The 14,277-nt window shown below is 58.1% G+C and overlaps 3 protein-coding genes across 4 annotated transcripts; all 3 read left to right on the forward strand.

The window, feature by feature from the left end:
• Nucleotides 1–2,164: 2,164 nt before the first annotated feature.
• MADCAM1 (mucosal vascular addressin cell adhesion molecule 1) lies at nt 2,165–4,831 on the forward strand. Its single transcript, XM_036399660.2, has 5 exons — nt 2,165–2,216; nt 2,394–2,660; nt 3,178–3,498; nt 3,732–4,274; nt 4,553–4,831. Exons 1-5 carry the CDS (start codon nt 2,165–2,167, stop codon nt 4,663–4,665), a joined length of 1,296 nt encoding a protein of 431 aa, XP_036255553.1. The 3' UTR covers nt 4,666–4,831.
• Nucleotides 4,832–5,255: 424 nt separating this feature from the next.
• On the forward strand, nt 5,256–6,665 carry TPGS1 (tubulin polyglutamylase complex subunit 1). The gene is made up of 2 exons (XM_036399584.1): nt 5,256–5,594; nt 5,675–6,665. Exons 1-2 carry the CDS (start codon nt 5,266–5,268, stop codon nt 6,201–6,203), a joined length of 858 nt encoding a protein of 285 aa, XP_036255477.1. The 5' UTR covers nt 5,256–5,265; the 3' UTR covers nt 6,204–6,665.
• Nucleotides 6,666–7,582: 917 nt separating this feature from the next.
• CDC34 (cell division cycle 34, ubiqiutin conjugating enzyme) lies at nt 7,583–13,877 on the forward strand. 2 transcript variants are annotated; one of them, XM_036399586.2, is made up of 5 exons: nt 7,583–8,126; nt 10,193–10,279; nt 11,152–11,249; nt 12,141–12,275; nt 12,987–13,877. In XM_036399586.2, exons 1-5 carry the CDS (start codon nt 7,950–7,952, stop codon nt 13,195–13,197), a joined length of 708 nt encoding a protein of 235 aa, XP_036255479.1. In that variant the 5' UTR covers nt 7,583–7,949; the 3' UTR covers nt 13,198–13,877. The 2 variants fall into 2 exon arrangements, with proteins under 2 accessions (XP_036255479.1, XP_036255478.1); XM_036399585.2 differs by lacking the exon at nt 7,583–8,126 and having other exon boundaries at nt 8,157–10,279.
• Nucleotides 13,878–14,277: the final 400 nt, after the last annotated feature.

The raw sequence follows: 14,277 nt of genomic DNA on the forward strand, positions 1-14,277 counted from the left end.
GCTTTGTGTCTCCAGCCTGAGCTGTTTTGTTTCCTGAGCAACATCTCTGCACAAAGTTTTGCCCTGCGCAAATCCCCGCGCCTGCCCTGAGGGAGGAAGCACAATCTGCCTCCAGGAAAGGTGTTCAGGCCCTTGAGTCTGGAAAAGCAGCATTCCCTTCACTCCTTCAAAGGCTTCCTGTAGGCTGGAAAACACTCCTGGTGTGTAATCTTGCTCCTTCTGCCCTGTGCACACAACCTGGTGTTGTCCCTTTGCTGTTCCTGTGCTCCTCTGGGCTGGGGGAAGGTCTGAATTCCACCAAGCAGGAGGTGGGACAGAGGTTGTGGTGGCTTCACTACTCAGAGTGAGCAAGAGCTGGCCCTGGGGGCTCTGCCATGTCACTCTGAGCTGGGCCAAGTCCCCTGACCTGGCCCAGGCTCTGTGGCTGAGCTGTTGGAACTGGAGGATTATCAGGTTTTGACTCCATTTTCCTCTGTGTTGCCCCCTCTGTGGGTGGCTGGGGCTGCTCTGGGCACTCCAAGCCCCAAAACAGAGAAAGTGCAGCACAAGGTTCTTGTAACTACTAATTTCTTAAGGTCCAGGAAGGTGTGGGGAAGCTTCTTTTTAAGATGAGGTGGTTCCCTAAATGCTGAGCTCTCATCCAGAACTGATTCAGGGGTTTTCTCATCACACCAGTGCCACAATCAGGGTTGTGGGAGAGGCAAGTGAAACCCTGGCACCACGTGTGTGTCCTCAAGGTTCCCAAACAAATTTCTGGGAAGATCCTGGCAGTGTGGGAGCAGCCCTGGCCATGGTTTGTCCCAGGGTTGGGCAGGGGGGCACTGGAGGCTGCTGGAAAATCTGGGAAGTGGCTCTGTTAACACAGGATGGAAGGAACAAAAAGCCCAGCACCATTAATCACCTGCTTCGGCTGAGTGAGCACATTTGGTGGGAAGTGTTTACAGAGCACTTTCCTTGCTCAGAGGCCTCGTGCACCCTCAAGAGAATTAATGGCATGACCTTCTAAAATGATGCATGGCACGCCCAGTGCGTGGAGCTGCCTCTCAGAGCAGTTCCCAGCTGGGAAATGTGCAGCTCCTGTGATGGCACTGGGTGCAGAGATGGGGATACCTCACCCTCAGCCCTTTGGGACCTTCCCCAGCCTTGGCTGCAGCCTGGCAGGGTGGGATGGGGCAGAGCAGGGCTCATCCCTGCATGGGGAGCTGGGCAGGAATGAGGGAGTGATGCCAGACCCAGCAGAGAGCCAGGACAGATGCTGAGAGCCCCGAGGTTGGATAATGCAGGTGTTCAACACCTTCTCTGGGGTGAGAGAAGGTGTCCATCTGTACCACAAGACCAAGCCTCACAGGAACACCTGATTCCATCCCTGAAAATGCCCTGTTTGAGGAATAAACAGGAATAATCAGCTCCCCAACAGGGCTGACCATCACTCCTCCACGGGGAGCTGGGCAGGAATGAGGGAGTGATGCCGGACCCAGCAGGGACAGATCCAGTGATGCCAGACCCAGCAGAGAGCCAGGACAGATGCTGGATAATGCAGGTGTTCAACACCTTCTCTGGGGTGACACTTTGTCCATCTGTACCACAAGACCAAGCCTCACAGGAACACCTGATTCCATCCCTGAAAATGCCCTGTTTGGATAATCAGCTCCCCAACAGGGCTGATCACAGGTCCTGGCTCTGCTTTTGGAGCAGGGATCTTTCCACAACCCCCCAGCAGCTCTTGGGGTCATGGAAAGGCTGGTTTGCCAGGGCCTCTGGGGGAGTAATCCCTGCAAAAAAAAAACAGGGATACAGCTGGATCTGAGCCACATCCCAGGGTGTGAGTGAGTCACCTGCTGGGGTGATGGGGACCCTGCAGTCCCTACAGGACAGGGACTTTCCTGGGTTTGGGGGGGCTGCCAGCTTGACCCTCGGCTGGGTGTTGTGCGAGAGCCGAACTTGGAAGAAAATCAGAAGCCTCCCTCTGGAAATACCCCTTGGGCGGGAAGTTGTGGAGCTCCTGGGGCCCGTGCTCATGGGGGCGGTTCCTACAGGGCTTAAGAAGGGCTGAGGTTGGAGCCGGCGGGCAGAAGGAGACAGCCCCGGCCAGCAGCCCCCGCTCCCTGGAAAGAGGGAAGGAATTAAAGAAGGGAAAACCAGCGCTGCTGCTGCCCTGTGGGTGATGGAGCCGGCTCCTGTCCTTCTCCTCCTCGGCTCGCTGTGGGGCTGCAGCGGTGAGTGCCACGGGGCCAAGAGCCACCCTAAACCCCCGAGCTGCTCTCCTCGCTTCACCCTACGGCCCCAGGAGCTGCCTGTCCCCGAGCCGTGACAGCCACCCCGTCCCCAAATCGCTGCTGTCCCGGCGCTGGTGACTGTCCCCTCCCCTGACCCCGCACTTTCCTCCTGCCCAGGTGGCCCCGCTCAGCGGCTGGTGGTGACACCGCGGGAGCCCGTGGTGCCCTTCGGGGGCTCGACAGAGCTGAACTGCTCCTTGGCCTGCCCAGGGAGCAGGGTGGAGTGGAGGGGGTTGGACACAGCCCTGGGGACCATCTCGTCCTTCTCCACCCACAGCATCCTGCACATCAGGCACGCCACAGTGGCCACGGAGGGTTTGAAGATCTGCGAGGGCAAATGCCACGGGCAGCACTACCAGGAAAGTGTCAGACTGAAGGTTTATGGTAAGCACTCCCTGTCGCAGACATCTTTTATGGAAAATCTTTAAGATTTTTCCTCCTGAGAAGCTGAGAGGCCTCAGGAACAAAATGTAAACAATGGTTATCTGCTGCTGTGGAATGCAACAGGTGAATCTGTGATTGGCCCATGTTGGATGTTTGTAATTAATGGCCAATCACAGCCCAGCTGGCTTGGACAGAGAGCCCGAGCCACAAACCTTTGTTATCATTCTTTGCTATTCTATTCTTAGCCGGCCTTCTGATGAAATCCTTTCTTCTATTCTTTTAGTATAGTTTTAATGTAATATATATCACAAAATGATAAATCAGCCTTCTCAAACATGGAGTGAGATCCTCATCTCTTGCCTCATCCTAAGACCCCTGTAAATGCCATCACAACTCCCCAGCCCATCCCTCACTGCCTCTTCCCAGCACCACCCTGCATCCCCAGGGCAGCCCCTTTCCTCCTGAACTCTCTGTGCTGCCAAAAATCACCTCTGACCCTGCTCTGACTCCTTTCCAGCCCTCCCAGACACGCTGAGGCTGGAGGCAGCTCCCCACACCCTGCGCCCAGGGCACCCTGCCAACCTGACCTGCTCGGCCACGCGCCTGTATCCCCTCGATGGGCTGGTCCTCACCTGGTACCGGGGGCAGCAGGTGGTAGAGAACCTTACAGGGCTTGACTGCAAGGATGCTGATGAGGAGGAGCTGTGTAACATCGTTTCCAGCCTGTCGGTGAAGGGGACAGAGGTGGCAGAAGGGGTGGAGTTCAGGTGCGAGGTGACGCTGCACGTTGGGCAGGAGACCTTCAGCAGGGTGGCATCTCTGGTGGCAAGTGCTGAGGGTGAGTGCCAGGAGGGGCTGGGGACTCCAACCTGCACGTCCCCCATCCCCTGGAGCCATCCCCAGTGCCCTGTGCTCCTCAAAACAGCTCTGCCAAGCAGCAGCAGCCCCCACTGCTGCACCACTCCTCAATCTCCCATCCCTGTCCCTCCTGGCACTGCCCCTTTGCTCTGGGGTTGGAAGAGCTTGGGGCTGCAGCGAGGTCCCCTGTGACCAAGGCTGCTGTGTTTGCAGCTGTGATGACACCAACCATGGCCACCTCCACGGGGAGCTCCAGCACAGCCACCGTGGCCACCACATCACTCCCTCCAGGGCCAGGTGCCCCTCCAGGTGACCCCACGACAGCACAGGACCCCAGCGCTGGCACCACTCTGCATCTGGCTGCTGTCACCAGTTCCCCTTCCACGGAGCCCTCTGCGCCCCAGGACCCCATGGCAACCACCCACACGGCAGATGTGGCCACCAGCACCCTCCCTGCGGCGACAGGGCCACCTCTGGGGACAGTGCCCACCTGCAGCCTGCAGATATGGTCGCTGCCTCCCACCGGGACGCGGGGCAGGGCTCTGCGCATCGAGTGCCACGCTCGGTGCCCCGGGAACGCCACGGTGGGCTGGCTCCGGACCCCCGCAGCCCTCGGGCAGTACCGGGAGGAGTCTGCGGGCAGCAGCTCCGCCCTGCGGCTGGACAGCGCCGAGCCCTGGCACCAGGGCCACTACCAGTGTGTCCTGCTCGGCCACCGCGCACAGGTGGCCAGCCTGGAGGTGCTGGTGGTGGATGGTGAGTGCTGCTGATCTGCAGACCCCTGGACCTCAAGGAATTAGCAGTTATCAGAAACCCCCACACCGTGTGCTGCACTTTGTTTTGGGGCTTGGAGTGCCATGGTTTAGTTGAGGTGTTGGGGCATGGGTTGGACTTGATGATTTTGAAGGTCTCTTCCAACCCACTGATTCTGTGGATTTTTCTGTGGATTTTTCTGTGAATTTTTCCGTGAATTTTTCTGTGATTCGCTCACCCCCTCAGCATTTCCCTGCAATAACACCTCCGTGTGTTCACAGATTCCTTCAGCTCCAGCCCTGCCATCGCTATGGGCACAGCGGGATCGCTCTTGGGGCTCATCGCGACCGCTGCCGTGTCTCGACGGCTGTGGAAGAGGTTCAGATCTCGGTAGCCGCTGTCCCGGGAGTGGGAGCAGCCGGGTGGCGGCCCTGGCCCTCCGGGGTGTCCCTGCTGTCCCCCGGCTGTCGCTGGCCCCTGGACAGCAAGAAGGAGCAGGAGGGGAACAGCTGCAGCGGGAGGCAAAGCCTGGAAGGACAATAAACACGGGCGACACAGGATTGGACCCCGGCGGGCTGGCACCGGTCACCGTGCTGGGTCCGGTGCGTGGAGCTCCCGGTACCACCGGACGGGCGGGAGCACGAAGGCCGCTTGTCTGTCACAACAGAAGGTCCTGGGGGAGCGTGGGCTCGGCGCGCGGGTCGGACCGGTGCTCCAATAAAGAGCTGTTTTCCGTTCGAGCCCTCAGCAAAGTATTATTTGGGCCCGGTCCCGCGGTCCTCACGGCCCCGGGGCGCGGGCGGTCTACCCGCAGCAAACATAGCGGTCGCGGCGCCAGCCGCGTTGATAGCGCAGCTCCTTTGCCCACACCCAAGATGGCGGCCGCGGCCTCGCCCAATGGCGGCGTTCTCTCACCGCCTTCCTGCCCACCGATTGGCTGCCAGCGTGCAAGATGGCGGCACCAAAACTTCCGGCCCGGGCGGAAGTGCGGTCCATGATGGCAGCGTACGAGAAGCGGCGAGCGGCCGCCGCCCCGGTATCGGCGGGGGGCAGCGGGCTGCCGGAACCGGGGCGGGCAGCGGCGGGGGGTGGCGGGCCGGCGGAGGGCAGTGCGGCGGAGTTCCTGATGCGAGCCGGCGTCACGGCCATGGTGCGGGAGGCGCTGCTCAAGGTGCTGGAGGCGCGGCCCGCCGAGCCCGTGTCCTTCCTGGCCGAGTACTTCGAGCGGCTGGTGCTGGCGGAGGCGGCGGCGGAACCCCCGGGGCCGCCGCAGCGCCTGGCCCGGGCGCTGTGGTACGTGTGCCTGGCTCATCACTCGCACAGGTGCGGCGAGCGGCGGCGGCGGGGGGCGGCGGGGACGGGGGGCGAGGCCGCCTCTCTGTGTGTGTGCCCTGTCGCGACAGGACGGCCTTCGACAGCAACGCCGGCGCGGCCTACGAGGTGCTGGGCTGCGGCGGGCGGCGGCGGGCGGCGGGCGTGGACGGGCGGCTCTACAGCGAGCTGCTGAGGCGCATCTGCCAGCGCGGGGCGGCCCCGGCCGAGGCGGCGGCCGAGCTGCTGCGCCGCGTCCGCTGCCGCGACCACGAGGCCGTCCCGTTCGACGTGTTCCGCTACGGCGTCCTCACCTGCTGCGTGCTGCTGGAGTTCGCGGCCAAAGCCGACGCGCTGTTCGCCGTGCTGGGCGTCGGGGACTCGGCGGACAGCCGGCTGTGCCAGGCGGTGCTGCGGGCGCTGGAGGACGCGCTGGGAGCCGGGCACGGCCCGCGGCCCGGCCGCTACCTGGAGGCGGGCTCCAGGCTGGGCCCCGACAGGCTGGCACTGGCCATGGACCAGGCGCTGCAGGAGAGGAAGCTGGGCTCCTCCATGAGCAGGGAGGAGTTCCTGAGGAAAGCCACGGCGCTGTTCATAGCCAAGGTGAAGCCTGTGGAGTGATGCCGGGTGGGAGCAGCGCTGGCTGCAGCTCCTCTCCGAGCTGGACGGTGAGCACGGGGAGCTGGCTGGAGAGCTCTGCTGTGCCCAGCAAGAGATTCCCAGTTTCTACACTCCCCGCCCTGCTCTGATGGTGCCCAGCAGCTCCATGTCCCAGCTGTGTTGGGAGATCCCTCTCAGGGATTATCCAGGACTCGCATGGAGGCTGTGACACGTGGAGCTGCTTTGGGCAGTGAAGTGACCCAGAAGGAACAAAGTGTGGGGCTGGGCTGTGGCTGCACAGGCGCAGCTGGGGAGGGCTGAGGTGGTTTGGATGTGCAGTGCAGGCTCTGGATGAGACACATCCCCTTCCCCCAGGGCCAGCTGCGTGTCAGGCCACGGGTTATTTATTTAAACTTGTCTGATCATTATTTATACTGTTCAATTCCTGGTTTGCTGTAAGACATTAAAGCTTTTTTATTATTTTTTAGTGGCCACTTTCTTACCTCCTGGCAGCACCAAGTGCCAGAATGAGCAGCAGAAGTACCCAGACCCCTGGGGTTAGTGTCGGCAGCAGGTGCAGGACTGTGGCAGAGCCAGTGGGAGGATCCCTGTGGGCTTGGGATGTTTGACTTTTTAATTACGAAAACTGGAGTGTTCCAGGGACTGGTAGTTGGAGTTTGGTGACCTTTGTTTAACTGTTCCTGTACCAACTGCTCTAATACAGCAAGTTTCTCTTCTGGTAAGGGCCATTGGCTGACCCAGAAGGGTGTAATGGATGTCCATGTGAGTTTTAGAGTGTTATGTCCATCAATAGCCTTTGTTAAAAATCAGTTTCTATTCTCAGACCCCATTGGGAGAGACTGTCTCTTCCCCAAAGAACTATATCAGCTCCTACTATGAATGGTTTTGTGGTGGCAACATGACCTTCAGGTCCCTCAAATGTGACAGAGTGTGAGCTATGGAAGCTTTCACAGTGACCACCAATACCTGCCACTTGGACCAGTGTGGATACAGTGGTCGAGTTCTGTGGCCGTTTCGATTTAGAAATTGTGTTGGGGCGGATGCTCTGCTCCCTGCAGGCAGGACGTGGGGCTGGTCTGGGTGAGGCTGCGGGTGGCGGCTCCTGACGCAGGCACAGCTGACGGGATGTGACACAAAGCGAGCTGCGAGCCGGGGATGCCAGAGGCGTCGTTGGTTCAGCTGAGCAGATTCTGCTGCTGTGAATCGTCGTACAGCTGTGACACCCGCAGGCTGCCCGGGGTTCTGTGTGCTGGGGAGCCCCGGGGCGCCCGCCCATCGCTGGGTTCGCTTGGTGGGCCCGGTGCCACCGGGGAAGCCGCCCTGCCCATCGCTGAGTTCGCTCGGTGGGCCGGTGCCACCGAGGGAGCCGCCCTGCCCATCGCTGGGTTCGCTCGGTGGGCCGGTGCCACCGGGGGAGCCGCCCTGCCCATCGCTGGGTTCGCTCGGTGGGCCGGTGCCACCGGGGAAGCCGCCCTGCCCATCGCTGGGTTCGCTCGGTGGGCCGGTGCCACCGGGGGAGCCGCCCTGCCCATCGCTGGGTTCGCTCGGTGCCACCGGGAGCGCCGCCGTGGGCATCGGCGGGGCTGCCCCGCCCACCGCCTGCCCCACCCCGCGCTCTGATTGGTCAGCAACACCCGTAGGGGCGTCTCCCTCGGTGGCCGCGCCCCTACCGGGACTCCAGCCCCCGCCGTGCCCCGCGTGGCCCCGGTGCCGCCGAACGCCCCCCGAGAGCCCCGGTACACCGGCATGGCGCGGCCCGCCGTGCCCAGCTCGCAGAAGGCGCTGCTGCTGGAGCTCAAGGGGCTGCAGGAGGAGCCCGTGGAGGGGTTCCGGGTCGGGCTGGTGGACGAAGGGGACCTGTACACCTGGGACGTGGCCATCTTCGGACCCCCGGACACACACTACGAGGGCGGATACTTCAAGGTGAGCGGCGGGGAAGGCGGAGCAGGCGGTGTCGGGGATGTGCTGCGTGTTTGGGAAGGAGTTTCTCAGTTTTGGGAAGGGTTGAGACCCTGTGAGGGGGCTGTGGGTGTCCCAGGTGGGTGTGGGGTTCGTGACAGAGCTGCTCCCAGGCTTAGGGGTGAGTTGAGGGAGAGTTGGGATTTTCACTGGACACTTGGGGGTCCCTGGGGCTTCGGGGTGGTCCTGGCAGGGAGATGGTACCTTCTACCGAGGGTCCCCTTATGGGGGGCTTCAACCACCCCCATGCCCTCCCTGGTCTGAGGGTGGACAGTGGGCTCCAGGTCGCTGAGGTTCCCTCTGCTGGAGGGGATCAGAGGCATTGCCACCAGGCCAGGGAAGAAATAAAAGTCCCCCGAGTGCAGCCAGAGACAGCCCAGGGTGGGAGCAGGGAGCTGGGTTAGGGAGTGAGCGTCGTGGCTTGGTTTGGGGTGGAAAAAGGTGTTTATTGGCCTGACTGCGCAGTCCCCCCTCGGCAGGATGTGTGTGTGCTCTTCCCAGGTATTGTGCAACCTGGTGTAGCTGTTTTCTTCCTCTTTCTCATCCTCCCTCCTCCACGGAGCTCTTGTGTTTTCATCCTGTTGCTGTCAGGGTGGGGATGCACAGGGTGAGTCACCCAGGGTTAGCTGTGTTTGTTTTCCTGGGCTGGCAAAGCTGACGCTTCAGAGCCAGGTTTCATCTCTTCACTGAAGTGAAGGGATTTTTTCCCCACAGCATTTTGGCATGAAACCCTCTGAACTCTCACCCTTTCAGCCACTCATTCTCCTGTTGTGTGCTTGAGAGCTTCCAAACTCAGCACTGAGGGTGCTGGTGAGACTGTGCATAAGAGGAGAGCGGAGGGGCAGAGTATTGCCCAGCCTGTTTGTACACACAGGTTGGGGTTGTTGCTGTCCAAGCCCTCTTTGGCATCGCTTTGCCTCGGCTGGTTTTGTTCTGATCCCCTCTGACACAACAAAGGGGATTATTCTGCCATGTTCAGCTGTTTGGCCAGAGCCCAGCAGGGGCTGAGTGTCACTGCCCTGCACTCTACACACACTGCACGGCCCCCACTGCACTTTTCCCTTTTCCCACCCCCCAATCCAGTGTCTGGATTTTCTTTTACATGAACTGAGGGAGCAAAGAACGTTCAGGGAGTTGTTGTGTTGAGTCTTGATCTGGAAGTTTGCTCCCAGGGCCTGGAAACAGCTGAAAGCTGAATCAGTCACTGGGAATTTGTGCAGCCACACAGGGAGAGGCTGCCCCCATCTTTTTGGATTCCTGGTGCGGGTGGGTTGGGGCAGCAGCTCTGAGCACTGTGGGATGTTGCTGTAGGTCCCTGTGCCCCCTCAGGCTTCACTCAGAGATGGACAGGGAGCCCCTCTTTGCCCAATCTCAGCCCTGGGGGTTTGGCAGCTGTGGGAGGAGCTGGTGGTGGCTGAGTGTCCCTGCTGGAGCCCTGGGCTGCAGCCTGAGCTTCATGTGATTTTATTTTTAGCCCCCAAGCTGCGCGTTGCGGCCAGTTTGGACTGGGTCTCTTCTCAGCAGTGACAGGCTATTTTTAGATTTGGTGCGTTCATCAGAGCACCAAACACCTGATGCTTCCTTCCTGTGAACTCTGGAGAGTAAACAGCCTTTCCTCCAGTGGTACAGCCATGGTCTGGGGGTGACCCAGACTCTCTGCCTGGCTCTGTGTGCTGCCGTGGGGCTTGTGCTGGGTTCCCAGCACCACGAGCTCCCCCTGGCTCCTCTGCATTGGAGAGCACTGGGTTAGCAGCAGAGGGCCCTGCTGGACAGGGGGTGTGGGCAGGATGGGGGGCAAGGAGCTGCTGCTGCTCACAGCCCCTTTGCTCTCCCCACTCTGTGTGGTGAGAGGCTCCCCCATGTCCCTGTGTTCTGCCCACAAAGCTGCCTGGTGCAGAGGCTCTGTCCCAGCAGGTGCCCAGCTGGCCTTGGCAGAGGTTCCTTTTCCCCAGACCTGCCAGAGGCTCTGTGATTTCCATCCCTCCCTTCTCACAAGCTGGTGTTCACATCTCCTTATTGCTCCCTCGCAGGCTCGTCTCCGCTTTCCCATCGACTACCCCTACTCTCCTCCTGCCTTCAGGTTCCTAACCAAAATGTGGCACCCCAATATCTACGAGGTAGGTCCCCTGGGACAGCAAGGGGGCTCTTGGACAGTCAGTGGACACGTGTGCCTCTGTTGTGATGGCACTGGATGCAACTGCCAGCCTTTGGCACTGGACACTCAGTGCCTGGCACAGGGAACATCACTAATGAGCTCACGACAGCCCTTTGCTGTCCCAGAGCAGCTTCCAGCTCAGCCAGGCTTTGCAGGCCTGATGGCTCCCACGCTTGGGGACATTGTGCCTATGCCAAGAGTGGCTGCAAGGGTGAGCAATGTGCCTGGCCCTGGGGCCCACGCCAGGGGCACAGCCTGCTGGGCACTGGGCAGCCTGACCTGTACAGAGCTGGCAGTCACAGGGTGCCTGTCCATTTCTGTGTCCCTCTATGGGACTGAAGGGACAGCTGGGGTCACCTGTGACCATGTTCACAGGGGTCTTAGGATGAGGGAAGAGATGAGAATGTTGACTCCATGTTTCAGAAGGTTGGATTTATTATTTTATTATATTTATTATATTAAAATTATACTAAAAAAATAGAAGAAAGGATTTCATCAGAAGGCTGGCTAAGAATAGAAAAAGAATGATCACAAATGCTTGTGACTGACCGAGACAGTCTGGACAGCTGGGCTGTGATTGGCTATTAATTAGAAACAACCACATGAGACCAATCAAAGATGCACCTGTTGCATTCCACAGCAGCAGATAATTATTGTTTACGTTTTGTTCCTGAGGCTTCTCAGCTTCTCAGGAGAAAAAATCCTAAGGAAAGGATTTTCCATAAAATGTGTGTGTGTGACAATTGCCTCACCTGGCTCCAGCCAAAGGGAAGAGCGAGTGAGGAGATCCTGGGGCAGCAGCTCCTGAGGATCCTGTTTCTCTTGTGCTTTCAGACAGGTGATGTCTGCATCTCCATCCTGCACCCGCCCGTGGATGACCCTCAGAGTGGGGAGCTGCCCTCGGAGCGCTGGAACCCCACCCAGAACGTGCGGTGAGGGCTGGGGGGATGGCAGCGTGGGAGGCTGGGGACAGGAGGTGCCAGGGGGCTGGTGAAGGCTCTCAGGCTGTTGGATTGGCTGAAGAACAGCCAGAGCTTGTGTATTCTCGGGTTGCTGTTTGATAATTGCTGCCCCAAGATGTGCAGGATGTCTCTGCTTCGGCTCGTGCACCTGAAGGACGAGTCTGGACTCTTCACTTTTCGGTCTTGAGGTTGTTTATTAATTCTTATCTATAAAATTTTCTTTCTGCCCAGCCAAGGTCTGCTCAGCAGGGCAGCCACAGGCACTCTGACCGCCCCCGAGGCAGTGTTGTCTTTTTATACTACAAACGACATATAACATAATTACACTTAATTCCCAATACCTATCACCCATGTTAGACAGTGCACTTCTACTCTAAACCAATCCCAAAGTGCCAACATCACTGCAGAAAATGGAGAACAAGAAGAAGAGGAAAGGCTAGACACACCCAGATTCCTCCATCTTGTCCCCACAACCCCCATACCAAAAATCCTAAAATCTACATTTTCACCCTGTGATTATTTTGTTATTACACTATTCAAACCTGTGTGACTTTCATGTCCTCATACAAAGCTGGCAACTTGCTCCAAGGGTCAAAATCAAATCCCCAGGTGTTCTGGGCTGCATGTTAGGGTCTTAGCCCCCCTGTCAGCGTTCTTGGCAACTTTGGACACCCAGATGGATGCACTGAGTTCCAACAGTGTATAAGCCCAAGAGCCCATGTGCTGCTGTTCCCTGCCCGTCCTGCTCCCCTTTGCTGGGACCTCTCTTGCTGTGGACAGCACAAGGTTTTGGGCTGCTGGCACTGTTGGGGTGCTGCTGAGCCACCTCAGCTCTGACCTACTCGTGTTTATCCACACCAGAACCATTCTGCTGAGTGTGATCTCGCTGCTGAATGAGCCCAACACGTTTTCCCCAGCCAACGTGGATGCCTCGGTGATGTACCGCAAGTGGAAGGAGAGCAAAGGGAAGGACCGGGAGTACACAGACATCATCAGGTGTGTGCTGAGCCTGGCCTGGCAGCCCTGGCTGTGCTGGGATGGGGGAGTGTCAGGGTTTATTGCAAAGGGCCTGGGTGCAGGGCCCTGCTGAGAGCTGCCAGCCACAGCTGGAGCAGGACTGAGAGAAGAGAGGGGGAGAGAGGATGAGAGGGTGAGAGAGTAAAAGGGGTTAGAGAGTAAAAGGTGTAAGAGGAGTAAAAAGGGTAAGAGAGTAAAAGGGGTAAGAGAGTGAGGTTCCCATTACAATACAATAAATCATCTTCTGTGTTGAATATTCTGATTCTCACTAACCAATCTAGTACAAGATACAAATCCTACAGCATTTCCATACAGCCTGTAAGAATCACTACATTACCGTACTGTGTTACATTTTAAACCTTAAAAACTCCTCTTTGGGCCCCTTCTGCCAAGCTGGCAGGGTCTGCTCTGACCCTTAGACCTGTCTGCAGGCAGAGGGTGTTGTTTCATCAAAAGGGGATCACCTTCAGCTGGCCATGCCATTGTTTTCCAGTTGTTCAGTAACTGAGGTATCTCAAAGCTTGCTTTCATTTCAATCTCGCTTACGGTTTCCATATTCTCAAAATCTTTTGCCAGGCAATCATATTTATAAGGCTTTCCTGTTTCATCTTCCTGGGATCCTGTAGGACACAGACTCTGCAGGGCTGTGGTGCAGAGCTCTGTTCTCACCTCCCATTTCTCACCCTGCAGGAAGCAGGTGCTGGGCACCAAGGTGGATGCTGAGCGGGATGGAGTGAAGGTCCCCACCACGCTGGCTGAGTACTGTGTGAAGACCAAGACTCCAGCCCCAGATGAGGGCTCAGACCTCTTTTACGATGACTATTATGAGGATGATGAGATGGAGGAGGAAGCAGAGAGCTGTTACGGTGATGAGGATGACTCCGGCAATGAGGAATCTTGATGGGCCTCTGGCATTGCAAAACTTACTATAAACTACTGAATTTTACCTCAACTAGAACAAACCGGTTTGAATTTAGGATCTGTCAGCCCTGAAATTAACTCTCTACCTCGCAGGGAGACTGTTCTGCTGTTGCAAAGGAAATCCCATCGCTGTCTTTGTAGGAAAAGATAAACCCCCTGTTTATAAACTTCCAGAGGGCTGGTGGAGAGGGGGAAGCTGTGTTGGGGTGTTCACAAATCCACAGAAATTGAGGTGCTGGTGGCTCTGCCTGGCTGAGGAGTGACAACCAGGCCTGGTGTTGGCTGCCCCTCATTTGGGTCTGTTCAGCTTCTCTTCAGCCCCATGGGGTAGGAGCAGTTTGGGGCACTTGTGGGGGTGGTGAGTGGTTGCTTTGGTGGGGGAACAACATGTGAGTGCTGTCTTGGCTTTCAAAACCTTTTAGGTTCACCCTGCAGCCATCTGGGCTGTCCCACAGGACCCTTTTGCCTTCCCTGCCCATGATGCTGGAGCTGTGTTCACAAGGAGAGGGGCACCAGGGAGGACTTGCCCAGAAGCCGCCAGCACTGACCATGTGGGGATGATCTGTTTGTGGTTTTTAACTTGCTGAGAGGGATGGGGTCATGCTGAGTATTTCTGCTTCTGGTTTGTTTTTTTTTTTTTTTTTTTGGACACTATTTAATAAAGTTCTTCCAGGGAAAGATTGTGATGCACGAGTGAGGTTCTGCCCAGGCTACAAGGGATTTGTATCAGACAGGGACTGGCATGGAGCAGTGGGTGGATGGGCTGGCTGCTCTCCTGGGGCAGCTGTGGGTCTCACAGTAACCCTCTTTCCACCTTGCAGAGTGGGCAGGGTTACCTCTGGTCTGGAGAGCATCTCTGCCCTTCCTGGGCAACATTCAGTGCCTCTGCCCTGGAGCTTTGGCCAGCACTCAGTCTCTGCCTGGGCCAAACCCTCCACAAGGTGTTTGTTCTGCCTCCTCTGAGGCAGCAGACCTGCCTGGGCAGTGCCTGGCTGTGCTCAGTGATAGCTGAGGGCGCCCCACGGGTGCCCAGGGCTGCTCTGATCCCATTTGGGTGTGC

This window comes from Molothrus ater, chromosome 26, assembly GCF_012460135.2.
Source record: "Molothrus ater isolate BHLD 08-10-18 breed brown headed cowbird chromosome 26, BPBGC_Mater_1.1, whole genome shotgun sequence".
Taxonomy (NCBI): domain Eukaryota; kingdom Metazoa; phylum Chordata; class Aves; order Passeriformes; family Icteridae; genus Molothrus; species Molothrus ater.